Source organism: Impatiens glandulifera, chromosome 2, assembly GCF_907164915.1.
Source record: "Impatiens glandulifera chromosome 2, dImpGla2.1, whole genome shotgun sequence".
Lineage (NCBI taxonomy): Eukaryota > Viridiplantae > Streptophyta > Magnoliopsida > Ericales > Balsaminaceae > Impatiens > Impatiens glandulifera.
Window position 1 is genome coordinate 31,387,940 of NC_061863.1, and position 15,224 is coordinate 31,403,163.

General features: G+C 39.2%; 1 protein-coding gene across 1 annotated transcript; it reads left to right on the forward strand.

Annotated features, from left to right (window-relative positions):
- Nucleotides 1–240: 240 nt before the first annotated feature.
- Nucleotides 241–1,614, forward strand: LOC124924567 (uncharacterized abhydrolase domain-containing protein DDB_G0269086-like). Its single transcript, XM_047464586.1, has 2 exons — nt 241–834; nt 877–1,614. Exons 1-2 carry the CDS (start codon nt 241–243, stop codon nt 1,612–1,614), a joined length of 1,332 nt encoding a protein of 443 aa, XP_047320542.1.
- Nucleotides 1,615–15,224: the final 13,610 nt, after the last annotated feature.

Here is a 15,224-nt window from a genome sequence, read left to right on the forward strand (position 1 = left end):
GAAACTCCCTTTGACAGCGACCAGAAGATGGCCGAAATTATAGTACGTCGAATCCTGGAGGAAATCGAACAGCGAGTTCAAGCGGTTGCCGCATTATACCGGGAATGGCACGAGTAATGATGCGACAAATTTTTCAAACACATGTTACCGGGCCTAACCGATGAACAAAGCTTCAGAAGGCTGAAGGAGATAGAAGAAACCATCATAAGCCTCACAAACGCCGAAACTCCTAACGAAGCCATGGACCGATACGCTATCGTGAAACCCCGTGCTCGGCTACAAAAGTTAACCGTACGCATACAAAAGCTTACAGAAAGGTATGTGGCGGGAACACCGAAGGCCAAGTTACAACTCTTAATGCTGGAAATGCTTGAAGTGTGGAAAGGAGAATTCCTTGACGAAATCAAGCAGATTGACGCGGTGCGCGACCAGCAAAACACACCGCATTCTCCAGCTCTTGAGACCGATGACGGTAATCGAGGTGCAACACCTCCTCTGGGGGATCCGGTAATAAACGAAACCGACGAAAGGACGGGGACTCCTTTCACCGAGCAACTTGAAACTGATCAACCTGGGGTTTCCGAACCGGGCGTCACAGAAGAAAGGGTCAAGTCCCTTATTCAAGAGTTTGCAGAATCAACGGTTCAACCATTGGAGACGAAAGTCAAGAAAGCCATGCGCCAAACACTCTTGTTCGCCGAAAAGACGATGAATGATCTTATTAAGGCTGAGAACCGGATCACAAAAATCGAAGCCGACTACCGGGACGACACTATTCTGCGCAACGATCATCTTAAGCGAACCGAGGACTTGGAAGAAAAGACCTCAAGGATGGTGGATGACATAGATCGGTTTGAAAGGGAAACCGAGCAATAGCTCACAGAGGTCGATGAAGACCTTGGGCGGTCAAGCACCGAAGCCGCTTCCACACTAAAAAGAGTGATCAGCCTCGAGGAGAAGAATGCAAGTCTTGAGGACAGAAATACTCAACTCGAAGCCGACCTCAAGGCGCTAACCGAACAGGTAAACGAATTAATCAAGGCCAAGATTAATGCTGATACAGCGGTTGTAGAGGCAAACGCCCGAGCGGCTAAGGAAGTTCAAGACGCGCTAGACGAAGAAGCGCGGAAAGAAAAGGAGGCTCTGCAATTAACCGAAGAGGAAATAGCCGAACGGGAACGAATCATAGTGGCTAAGTATCCGGGACTTGCAAAGTCCATAGCAGTTCAAGCGGCCAAGGATGCAGAGCGGTTAAATAATGAAAGACAGAGACTTGATGAATTTGCAACCGCTCACAAGAAGAAAAAGGCAGCTTCCTCCTCTTCGGTTCCGGCAAAACGAAAAAGGAAAACATCATCAAGGAAGGCTGAGGTAGCCGGGCTGCTGGAAAGGATCACCGAAACCGTTATTGAAACTCAACCGAATCCAGCCATACACACCGAGGATGAAGAAGAAGAGCATCTCGAGCCGCGGTTTACAAGACAGCGAGTCTCCAATACGGTTCCAATTAGCACGGGCGGTCAACCGCAAGCTGAAGGTTCATCTTCAAGACCGGATGAGGAAGAACCAATCGATGATATGATGGACTGCTTCAGATTCTCCGAATCAGAATAGGGGCTCACTTTTCCTAAACTATGTTTATTTCGGTGTTTATATAATATTTTCCCCTTTTCGGTTACTTCTATATATATAAAGCTATTTTTGAAACCGGCCTATACTTGCATTTCTACATGGTTTTGATAATTTTAAATAAAATAATCAAAAAGGGAGAAATTGATAAGATAAAAGATTAGATTTTTTCAAAATTTTTCTCAAAATTTTTCCAAATTTTTCGAAAAATTCTCCCAAGTCAGTTTCAAAAATCCGGTCAAATAAAGAACCGGCCTACGTTTGCAAACTTACATGATTTTGATAATTTTAAATAAAATAATTAAAAAGGGAGAAATTGTTAGATAAAATTAGATCGGTTCACAGAACTTAACATAAATAAACTTTCCATGCAGGAACAAGGGACCGGACCGGTCAAACAAATGAACCGGTTAAGAAGATTAACCGGTCAAGTTATTAAACCGACCAGGAACATTCAGAACATGACCGCACAAAGAAAGGATCGGCCAAAACTAAAACCGGAAACACCAGACAGCCGATCAGCTAGAAGGCAAAGGAATAACCGGAAGCTGTCCGGTTAAACCAATCACACCGGAAGTCATCCGGTTAAGTCAAATGACCGACCAGCATAAGAAGATACTTCGGGTATCTGTTGAAAACGATACCAAAGGAACAGACTGAACACTTCCATATTCATACAAGTCTGAGGAAAGTCTGCAGGCTGCAGAAGACAGTCCTACAAGATCTTTCCACTTCAGGATAAATCAGAAAGGCAATCTTCCAAGTACAGACAACTGTCTAACAGACAGTCACCATATTGAGAAAAAGACAAACCTAGCAGGTTTGTCTTAAACACCGGAAGAACAGACTGCCAACTCTGTAAAGTTGACCGCCAAGTCTGAACAGTTGACCGCAAGGTCTGTATCAATGAACCTCTGCTCAGCCAATCAAATTTAAGGAAGTGAAATATGACCGTTGGCATATTTCACCTATAAAAGGAGCAGCTGAAGAAGAGTAAATGCGGGACATATCGGGACATATCGGGACATACGGGATAAGTGAGACACAAGGAACACAGTGAGCATTTAATTTACAAGTGATAAGATTGTGTTCTATCTCTAGAAGAGATTAAGTGTTAAGTTGAAGTGTGTATTTACAATTTCGGTGTAAATTGTACGGGTGTTATCGAGCAGAAAATAAGTCTCGATCGGATTGTATTTGTATTCCTTAGTGAATATCCTTCTCGCGGTTTCGAGAGGAAGGGGTGACGTAGGAGTTTTATCTCCGAACATCCATAAAATTCTGTCTTGTTATTTACTTTCTGCTGGTTCTACATTCTAACCGACCTGTACTAACCTACCTACACCGCTCTAACCGACTTTACATTATCTAAACTGAATCACAAAGTTACAAAAACCGACCCATCAACTTCCAAACCTGTCCTATCCAAAAACCGGTTATGCCTATCTCGTGAGTGTGCTGCTTCAACCTGAAACAAACCTCTTCCGCGCTTGAACCTGGTTCAAGGGTTTGTGACAGTTTGTGTAGTATTGAAACCCCGGTGTTAATCTCTAACCGGATTAATCACCACCCTTTGAGTGAGACGCGCTAACCGGCCCAACCCCGGTCCTCCAGCCGCGACCTAGATCCTAACACAAGGAAAACAAGATAATGGTGGCTACCCAGAAGTTTGAAAACATCAAGATGAAGCCAGGATAAACCATGAGGGAGTACAGTGTCCGCTTTACAAATGTGATAAATGAGTTATCAACTCTTGGAAAGAAGTATGACAACAAGGAAACAATCATCAATGTTTTAAGATCTCTTCCGAGTGCATGGGACATAAAGACGATGGTTATGAGGGAATCAAACTGCCTAAGCAAGATGAAGTTACACGATGTATTCGAAGATCTTAAGGCATATCAGTTTGAAATGAGATCTAGGATCGAAGATGAAGCATCAGCCTCAACCGCTACTAAGGCATTAGTCACATCCATAGAACCTGTAGCCGCTACACCGATCAAAACCGTTGAACAATTCACTGAGGATGCTATGGCAATGCTTGCACAGAAGTTTGGTAGATTCATGAAGAAAAGCCAACCGACAAATAACAACTATAACTACGGTGATAAATCTAATATTATATGCTATAATTGCAATTGTTTGGGACATTTCAGGTGGGAATGCAGAAAACTAAGATGGGATGACCGGAAACCGGATGATCAGAACTAAAGAAACAACTACTCACAAACTAGTGAAGGAGGGGAAGTTCAGAAAACACTGATAGCCGATGATGGAGGAAGTTTATGGGCTCACAGTGACAGCGATGATGAACTCACTTGTCTTATGGCAAACGAGGAACATGTATTTGATACTTCTTGTGAAGAATTTACTAAAGATGAGTTATTTAATGCACTAAATGACATGGTAGTAGAGTACAAGAATCTATTAACCTTAATACCAACCCAACTCAACTTTAGAACCGACCACATAGCACCACCCCGGTCCGAACCTGAAACCGATAGTATTCAACCTGATGAAACCTTAGAAACCGAGGCAACACATGAACTATCCTCTGAGACCGAACAGCTCATGGAGTTAGTTCAAGAGCTGACCGAAGAGGAAGATGCACGAACCAGGTATCGAATAGCAACATGGAAAAGATCCAATGAAATGGTGAACTAGTTGTCTAAATATAAAAGACATCCCAAATGCAAATTCGGTCTTGGATACTAAAACAACAGATTCGCCAACCAGAACCGTTCCAACGAGATGAAGCTCACAAAAGACAATCTTCCCTTTATAAGATTTATCAAGATCTCTTCAACCGACGATGAAGAACAAAGTGACTCGAAACCGGAAGAAGAAATAACCTATGTAAGTCCAACAGACTCCGAAAAATGGCTTCATCCTGAGAGAAGGAAAGCCAACCGGTCAAAAGGTAAACAAACCGATACACGACCACATAGAATAAACCAAAGGCCACCACAAAATAAGGCACTCTTAGGTCAATAAAAAGATGTCAGACCGAGCACAGGAAAGCTAGTTAGAACCATAACCGGGAAAGTTGTCCGAGTTATTAAAGTCTGGATACCCAATGGACTAATCAATTGTGGACCCAAGTAAATGTGGGTACCAAATAATTGTAAATATGTATATTTTGCAAGAAAATGAAGGAAAGAGCGAAGAAATCCAACCGGTTGATTGAGTCTACTGAGGAAAAACTGAACTCTGCGGTCCAACGGCTTACGGCCGTTGAAGATAACTAAGGCCTGACCGACCAATTGATCGGCTCCATGAATCAAAGGCTGACGACTCTGGAGGCCGGTCTTGCTCAAACCGACCAGCAGCTCGGTTCCATGAATCAAAGGCTGACGACTCTTGAAGAGGGTCACAATCATACTGCCCAACAGCTTACATCAACGGATCAAAGGTTGACAATTTTTGAAGAGGGTCTACTTCAATCCGGTATCCAGGCCGGTTCAATACCTGAAAGAATGGCAGCGCTTGAAGAAAAGCATGCCCAGACCCAAGCCGAGATGATTGCATCCAAGCTAGCGGTCGACGAAGCGCTTGAGAAAGCGAATGAGATCGCGGCTCAAAAGATTCAAGAAGCTGAAGACGAGAACATGCGGCTTCAAAAGGAAAGGGAACAGGCGGATGCAGACCTGGCCCAACATGTTCAAGTCGTAGAAAATGCCGCACCGGAATAAGCGGTACAGGCAAATGAGGATGCGGCTCGGCTAATTTAGCAACATTTGATAATAGACGATATAGCCGAAGCAAATAAGCAATCAAAGGCGGCTGCTCCATCAACCGGACCGGTCATAAGAAAGAGGAAGGCCAATAAGAAGTCAGCGGCTAAACGGACTAAACAGCTCTTGGCTGACATTGCGGAACCGGCCAATGCTCCTCCCTTCAACCCGGTTCCACCAGAAGTTGAAGTGGTCGAAGAAGAGGATATACCGCTGAACAAAAGAATGTGGGGTATCGATGCGGTACCACTCAGATCGGTTCCTTCACAGGACTCACCTTTCACCGGCACCTCGGGCGGTCAAGGATCTTCCTCCGGATTTGGCGTCGATCCTTGCAATCCGGGAAAGGGAGCGATGGCTGGATACCTCGAGAGATATATGCCTAAGAAGAGGGAATAAAATTTTTAATTATCTGTTATTTATGTTAACTTTATTATATTTCCGACTTTTATATATATATATAAAGTATTTTTGGAAACCGGCCTACGTCTTACCTCTTACATGCTTTAGAATATTTTAAATAAAATAATCAAAAAGGGATAAATTGATAAGATAAAATTTTTCTTCAAAGACAAAATTTTTCTCAAATTTTTCGAACATTTCTCTAAAATTTTTTCTAAGTCTTTTTCAAAAATCCGGCCAAACAAACTTTTAAAACAACCGGCCTACTTCTTACATGATTTTGAATATTTTAATAAAATAATCAAAAAGGGAGAAATTGTTAGATAAATTAGACCGGTTAAAATAATAAACTTAACAAAAAAAACTTCCTGTGCAGAACGGTAAAAAACAAGGAACGGTCAAGAATCTGACCGGTCAAGAATCCAACCGACCAAAGAATCTAACCGGTTAGAAGAAGAAGCAAATGGTGTATTCAACACCGGAAAGTTATCCAGTTAACCTGAAGCTATGAACAACCGGTAGACATACCAAACCAAAATACTGTATCCAACCAGAAAACTGATGAAGAAACTACTGAGAGAAAGAAGCCAAGATTATCAAACTAAGTACAATCTATAAATCTTTGCAAACGAACACTTTGAGTATCTGCGGAAGATGATACCAAAGGAACAGACTATAACATTGCCATATCCATACAAGTTTGATGATACTCCGCATGCTACAGAAGATTGCCTGAAGAGATCTTTCCACTCTGGGATAAGTGAGAGGCGCAACCTTCCAGGTGCAGGCAACTGCCCAACCGACAGTTGCTATATTAAGTAAAAGACAAACCTAGCCGGTTTGACCTATGCCTTGTGATAGGATCGGCTTTATCGATAGAGACGGGGGTCTGGCTAAGGATGAAGCCTTATGAAAAACGGTTTGAAAGAAATCCTGTTAGGGATTTAATTCGCTTTCTATTCTAAGCAAACTTGTGTAAACACTTGAAACGGATTTAATGCGGAATTGTTTACTTGGGTTTGAAGCACAAGATGAAATATGAAAAAATTAAAGAAAAGAAAAACACAGCAGTTTGTTTATGGATGTTCGGAGTAACTCTCCTATGTCACCCCTTCTTCGAACCACCAGAAGGATTCACTATAAAATGCTTAGAATGAAATACAATTCACACACACACTTAGCTAACCATTGAACAGAACACTTTCTGTTCAATTACAAGATGAAGAATATCAATCAGCTAAAGGTGTTTTGATTTTAGCTCTCTCTCTCGATTCACACACAATACAATCAGAAAGAAGCTTCACAATATTCAAAGGCTTGAATTCTCAGTAAGCAAGATTGGCAAGTAACGGGTTAACCAGTGCTTCGTCCGTTGTCCTTAGGATTGGTTAAATTCATTTTAAATTTACTAGGATATTGTTCAAACCGAATAAATCTTCGTTTCAATTATTTTTAACCTGACGTTCATGTAAAACCCCCTTCCCTCCCATGAGAAGACCGATTACCTCTCATGTAAATAAACTTAATGAGGGAATTTACATGCCGCGGATAAATCTTCGCTTCAAATAATTATTTTTATATTTAAAATAATTTATGAATTTTTTTACGAGGATACGGTATAGAACGAATATTTTTTCGCTTCAATTACTTATTGTTATAATTTCAATTTCCCGCTACAATCCCACTGTACATCATTTTCATTTTCATAAGCAACTGTTCATATTCTTCTCTCTCTATCTCCCGGCGATCATCCAAATATTCAACGTTGAAACCCTAGAGATTTCTTCTATTCTACAAGGATTTCTTCTGAAAATGTTAGAAAACCAAGGCAACAACATGGAAGTGGATACCATTGACTCCCGAGAGGTCGTCTTGTCAATTTATAACAGCATAAACTAAAACGAATCTGCCCCCAATCCTGTATCCAACGTCAATCCCCGCAATAAACCAGAGAAGTAGGTTAATCTTATTGTGTTTATATATTTTGTACTAATTTTGTACTACACCATTCAATGAAGATTTACCTCCATCTCCCCAAAAAACCAAAACCATCAAGAAAAGGAAAGTGGCATATCTAACAAGATCATCACCTCATGGCCTCGCTCAACTGATTCCTAAATTGAGCGTAGAACAGAGGGAAGCCGTGAAGCAAATCGGGTTTGGTTCTCTTCTTACAATGGGTGTCTCCAAGTGCCCGGGGCATTTTTCGAGACACGTTATCCAATCTTTTGACCCGGATAAGAGTTCTTTGATATTGGCCAACGGTGAGGAGATCCTTATCGATGAAGATCTCGTACAGCTCGTGATGAACCTCCCTAGAGGGCCAATGAACGTAGTTGAGTCCCCTGGGGGGGACAAGACTAAGGACCCTCATTTTTTTAATTTCTTGAGGGATTGGAAGACCAGATGGACCGGGGAAGACTCAAAAGTTCCTGAAACACTTTCTATGATACCCAAGATATTAAGTAACACAAATGCAGACCACGATTTCAAAATCGACTTTGTTGTTTTTGTTGTCTCATGTTTTTTATGTCCAGTTCAAAATTCACGAGCCAGGTAAACATGTATTCAAACCTATTATATATCTAATTGTATTCGTGATTACTCACACATGTATTTTATTCATTTCAGGTTCAAAATTCTGAAATCCTTAATGGATGTTGATAATATAAAGGAGCTGAACTGGTGCCACTTTACACTACAACGATTGGTTTAAAGTGTAATAAGTTGGAAAGAAAAAGCAAGTAAAGATAAAAATCCATATTTTGATGGACCTATAACCTTTTTATTGGTAAATAATTCCTCTATTGTATATGCTTTATATGTATAAAATATTTACTAACATGTTTCCCATTCCTTTACTTCAGATTTGCTACCTAGATGGTGTTTTTGTGGAAGGTGTACGTCTGCCTTATGAAAGGAAATTTCCAATAATCTCTTGTTGGGATGACGTGACAGTGTTAGAGTTTACCACCTTAGAAGGTCGTGCCGGTGGTTTTGGGCTGGGCCAGGCAAGGGCGCGCCTAACAGATAAAGAACCCGAGAATCCAGTTGAGTTGGTTGAAGTAAAAGAAGACGATGATGAGGTATGTGGAAACAAGAAGTTGACTCACATTTGTCTATAGTTTCTTGTTTTCGAGACTAATAAAATCTGTTTTTCATAATCTACAGATGTTGACATCCAAAATCCTGCAAACTTTTAAAGATACAGCCCAACAGCTAAATTACCTATCAAGGGAGTTGGAGAAACGCAACATCGATCCCAAACCTTTTTTTGAGGCCGGTTTCCTGAACCTAAGATAGTCTGAAGGGTTCATGAAACACTTGAAGGTGGTGAATGATGGTGAGGTTCGTGTATGTGTGGAAGATCCTCCAAGTGAGGCACTTGGGGACACTTTAGAGAGTGCGGGCTTGACAATCAGTAGTCCCCCGGTTGAATACACCTTTGAGGATGCAGCTGAGGACAATGAAGACAATCCATCAGCACGGGAAGGGAAGTAACAGGCTGAGGAACACAAAGTTCAGTCACCCACTGTTGAACCAAATGATCAAGGTGAAGGGAAGGAACAGGTTGAGGAACACAAAGCTCAGTCACCCACTGTTGAACCAAATCATCAGGGTGAAGAGAAGGAACATGTTGAGGCTTCTAAAGCCGTTGAATCTTCTGAAGATGAAGATGAAGATGATGGGGGGGGGGACGCATCAACATTAGAGACTATCCTAAGAGGAAGATCACCAAAATTCCTATGCACCTTCGATCCCCTTACATGAAAGAGGTTGCGGATAAGTTGACCACAAAATAACCAAATAGGAACAGAGATTGGCCGATTTTGTGTTTGCTGAAGACCTGGCTGGAAGGTAAGTTACTCAGTATGCTTTTAGGAATTTAAAATATGAAATTAGTTAGTTATGTTCTTCTAAATGAATCTATTTTGCAGTGACGTTCTGTACGAAGGTCCACCGGGTAATATCACCCGTCTTCTATTTCAAACAATGAAACTGGGTGAAGAAATTGCGAGCGAAGTGGTGGACGCATGGTCCATAATTGTGCACTTCAAATGCCGTAGGTTGCCAAGGCATGAACCACGAATAATTTGTTTTTCATCAATTTCACATGTAAGTGCTTCTCTTGTTTTGTGTTATGTATCCTTCAATGTTCATGACTTTAATACTCTACCCTTATTTTGCAGGTTAATCTGTAGTATGATTCCACCTTATTTTCCCAATCCCTTGAAGAAGACATGAGAAACTACCATGTCACAAAAGAAGACCTCATCTTCGCTGACCTGGTATGTACATATCCCTCAATTCCAAGTAACGAGTATGCAATAAAATAATAAATGTGTGTGTTCTTTTTACAGATATTCCTACCTGTCGTCTTTTGCAAACATTTCTTTCTTGTATGTGTGAATATTAAAGCCTCCCAAATCAATATACTAGACAACTCCAGTCGTCCGCATAAAATGAAAATTCTGGACAAGTATACCAATTTGAGGAAACAAGTCGATAGTTTTGTGATTTTCTTGGAAAGGCAAGGCCCAGAAAGAATTGCTGCAAAGGTTAAAAAATACAGGATAACGGCCCCAAAGCTTGACTGGCAAGACAAATCAAACAAGAAAGACTGTGGTGTATATTTAATGAGACATATGGAAACATATAGAGGAGCTGTGAAGGATTGGGGTATTGACATCAACGAAAAAAATGTAAGTGTTATACCATATGTTAGTCTATCACATTTAACAATTTTAGATGTTCTTATACTTTCTCTTGTTCTTTTGAAGGCCGAAGAAGCTTTGAGTACGTTGAGGATAAAATATTTATACAGAATTCTTATGTCTGAGCACAATGTCAATAGGTTCAAGTTAAAGACTGCAATTAGATCAAGATATTAGGTATTCGTATGTCTTATACGGAATTATACTTGTACAGTAATTCTTATGTTTACACAGGTCAATTCACATTTTTTTAATGTATGGATGTTTGATAGTGAATTATAAATTATAATGCAATTCAGATTTTAATGTATGGACTGCAATTCAGATGTTAATGTATGGAGTTATAATGTATTGATGTTTGATGTGTCTTCTTGTACCGATTTTTTTAAAATCATAAACGAGGATATTTTCTTAACTGTGTGTTTTAATATTCTTAAACGAAGATATATTGTCAACATCATGAAACTGAAAAACTTGCAACCGTAATATCTTCTTCACTGAAAATTTTGAAATTCATAAACGAAGATATCTTCTTATGTTCATTTTTGGTGCAATCCATATTTTGGAAATCCGAGACGAAGATATCTTCTTCACTATATGTTTTTAAATTCATAAACGAAGATATCCTCGCAACTATACATTTTCAAAATCCTAAACGAAGATATCTTCTTATGTTATTTTTTGGTGCAATCCATATTTTTAATATCCGAGACGAAGATATCTTCTTCACTATATGTTTGCCAATTCATAAACGAAGATATCCTCGCAACTATACATTTTCAAAATCCTAAACGAAGATATCTTCTTATGTTATTTTTTGGTTCAATCCATATTTTTAATATCCGAGACGAAGATATCTTCTTCACTATATGTTTGCCAATTCATAAACGAAGATATCTTCTTATGTTCATTTTTGGTGCAATCCATATTTTGGAAATCCGAGACGAAGATATCTTCTTCACTATATGTTTTTAAAATCATAAACGAAGATATCCTCGCAACTATACATTTTCGAAATCCTAAACGTAGATATCTTCTTATGTTATTTTTTGGTGCAATCCATATTTTTAATATCCGAGACTAAGATATCTTCTTCACTATATGTTTGCCAATTCATAAACGAAGATATCCTCGCAACATGTAATGCCCCTACCTGTGGTATGTATTGATGTCAATTCAAGAATGAAAACTCATTTATTACTTCAACTACTGCTGTATCAAGATCATCACTCTCATACCCTCACTCTCACTCTCACTCTCACATTACACTCTGACTCCTTCCCAAATCTCTATCTACCAGTGTCTTTCCTTCATTCCTTTAGCGTAAAACTCATAAGATAGATGTAGAGATTGACCCAGACATGCTTGTTTTATCGCAGCAACAGCTGGAGCGATACTTAAGTCTGATCAACGATGACCCTGTCCCTTTTAGTGTCTATCATGTAGATGAGATTCTTCCTCTATTACGAATAAACGTTAACGACGGACTGATGGCCCACATGCAAAGCAGATGGAATACGGACTCTCGTTCTTTTGTTATTGGGGAAATGCACATATGCCCGACGCTAGAGGACTTTGCTTCAATCCTTAGGTGTGGTAGTCTTGCACTCATGATCTTGCCTGTCCATCAAGATCCTCATATGGCCGCCCACATTTGCGACAGCTTCTATGGATGTACAATGTTTGATGCTCTTTTGTTTACCCTCCAACATGGATTTCTGAATATGTCAAACATAGACGAGTACATTTGGCGTGTCCAGGGAGCTGAGAGGACCATCAACCACACACAAAGCAAACTGATCATGCTTGTGGTTCTGGCTCATTTTTTTTTATGTCCGGCTGCAGGACGACGGCCTTCGGAAAGGATCCTGCAGGTAGTTCCTGCACTGATGGGAAACGCCCCAAACCTGGCTAGCCTGGTACTTGCTGAGACATTACTTGGTCTTAACGAATTTGTTCCCGAGGAAAACAACTATTCTCGCCGTGGATCACCTTTGGTTCTATACCTCTGGTTGTTAGACAAGTTGCATTGGTTGCCCCGTCCTTCAATTCCCTACACTTCCTTTGCCAATCTACAAGTGCAAAGGGTCAATGGACTCGTGCCTCCGAATTTTATTTCGGATATTCACCCAATTAGGTTCATTGTTCCGTGGTATCTGTTTACTGAAATGATGTACGAGATGAGGGGTTCTCCATTCATCATTTTGTTGGGCCTTCAGGGAACTACCTCCTACTGCACAAGTGTCATATACAGACAATTTGGCCTACGGAATCCCCTACCTTCAAATGGACACAATCCTCCGGAGGACTTCATGTTTACTCCTCAACATCTTTACTTAGAGTACGCATCAATAATTGAAAATTCTTTGACGGTTTTCATCCCCAACCGATGGATCAATGCTGTGAACGAAGCCATTCAGCTATACATTCCACCCGTCATCGAACATGAGGTCGTGTCGCTGACAGGACCGATAGACGAGTCATCCTCTCATGAATCAGACTAGAGCTTCATTTGTATTGTTGAACAGCTATATTGTTGGTTAATCTGTGCAGTACTTATGTAAACGGATTATGGAATGTTTTTGTGTATTCAACAATATTATGAAGTTATGTTTGATTATAGTCTGAAGTTATATTTTACATTATGTAGTGAGTTTATTCTGGAGTGATATAAATCGACTCATTGTCGTTATGTTTGATTCTTTGATTGCAATTTGGATGTCATGATCAATTCAAAGTATAATGTAAAACAACTGATCTGTTCATGTAAACCCCTTAGATTGATCCATCGATTGGTTGCTCGCTTCCTTACACAGATCTAATCAGTAAATCGAACGGACATTTCTTCGCCTGTAAAACCCTTGAAAACGAAGATGATGTCGCATCCAATCTTTGAAGTTACATATTATTGTTGACACTTTCATGTCATACTCTAATGAATTTGAAAACGAAGAATCATTCGCCTGTAAGTTTCTATATTAAACACAACATTGTTACGAAACGAAATACTATTCGCTTGATCTTCATATTTGAGGTCGACCACATTGAACGGAAATGTATTGAAATTATATTTCATCATTGAAAAAAGAAGTGTGTTTTCGTATAAAACCCTATAAAGAAATCATTTCATATCTATGGATTACTGTATTAAGCCTGTCTTGACATATCAAATCGGAACAGTGTGCAGTATTGTTGTCACATCACAAAAAGTAAAAAATAGTATATTTTAATACAGTTGCAAATTAATTTTATTTTTCTATTTTTAAACACATGCATTCATCTAATTATAGATGAAAAGAAGCGAACATATATCCGTGTTCAGTGAAAATTGCAAATTATGAGAAACTAATATGAAGCGAATAAATCTTCGCTTGAATGAATTCTAAGTTGACGTACATGTGAAACACACAACCCTTACATTAGAAGACTCTGTACACCTGATGTAAGTACACCAACGCTTGTATGTGAAGACCAAAATTATGAATGAATGTGGGTGGAAAACACACGCCGCGAATAAATCTTCGCTACAAACCATTTTTCAATTTCTATCCCCTGGATCACATTTCATTTTTATTTATAATTCATTACAGACATATTTTTGTACGGTACATCATATCTTAAAGTAATCATTATACATCGAATCGGACCAGTCTTCATTATTTTAGATAGGGAACATCAATCATAATTTATATATTGTTAATTAAAAAGTTTAGGTGATGTTTGATCTTATCTTGTTACACTTATTATCGAAACCAAAAATTTATATTAATAAATGCTGAAGACTACGGTCATAAATAAAAAAATTACATTTACTATAATTAACATTATATGAAATATTAAATTATTCATACATAACAAACCTTATATTTATTACATGAGTGTCAAAGTAAAATATATACATTGTCATTTATATTTAAAAAAAATTAATTAAATTTAATTGACAGCTCAATTAAAAAGGAAATTAGTACAATGAAGCGCCAAAAAATTTTCCACATGTCAAGTCAACTGTCACAAAGTCTCAGGCTTTGTGACGACGGCCAGTCAATCTCTACCATCGAATCAAATGTCATTCCTTTAGATTGGATACGATCTGTTAGATTGGCAGATCGAAGATTTGTTCGCTTATTCAGCATTGAGAAGCAAATAGTTGTTCATTTTGTGGGAATTTTTTTTCAAATAATGTGAAACAAGAAAGACATGTACTAAGCGAAGATATATTCGTACATTGCGGAGTTCTGCACGAATACATCCTCGTCTATTGTAGTATGTTACTTTTCATAATGCATAATTACCTTTCACACTACAAAAGCGAATATCGCTTCGACTCGTACGAAGTTCATGAGAAACTCCTTATTCATGTTTGTGAAAACCGATACGGCCTCATGAAAATACATTCACACTAACAGTACACTTTGCAAAGTAAAACTGTAAAACATCTGAAGCCCGAATCCGGCCGTAATACACCCAGGTTATTCTACCATCTGACCTAGCGCTGTCGTTTCCGGCATTTCGACTACGAATCCATTTCTCTTCCGGTTAGTATCTTCGGCTCCAGCGAAAATGGTAAGAAGTGTTTACGGTTGCATGCTTGTGTCTATTTCGTTTTCTTAGTTTAGGTCGTTCGAATCTAAATGTGACTTTAACATCTCAGAATCAGGATTCCGATATGCAAATAGTTCCATATACTGAATCCACGACTGAAGTGAACACACTAAGGTAATTACGCGAATGTTACAATTGTTAA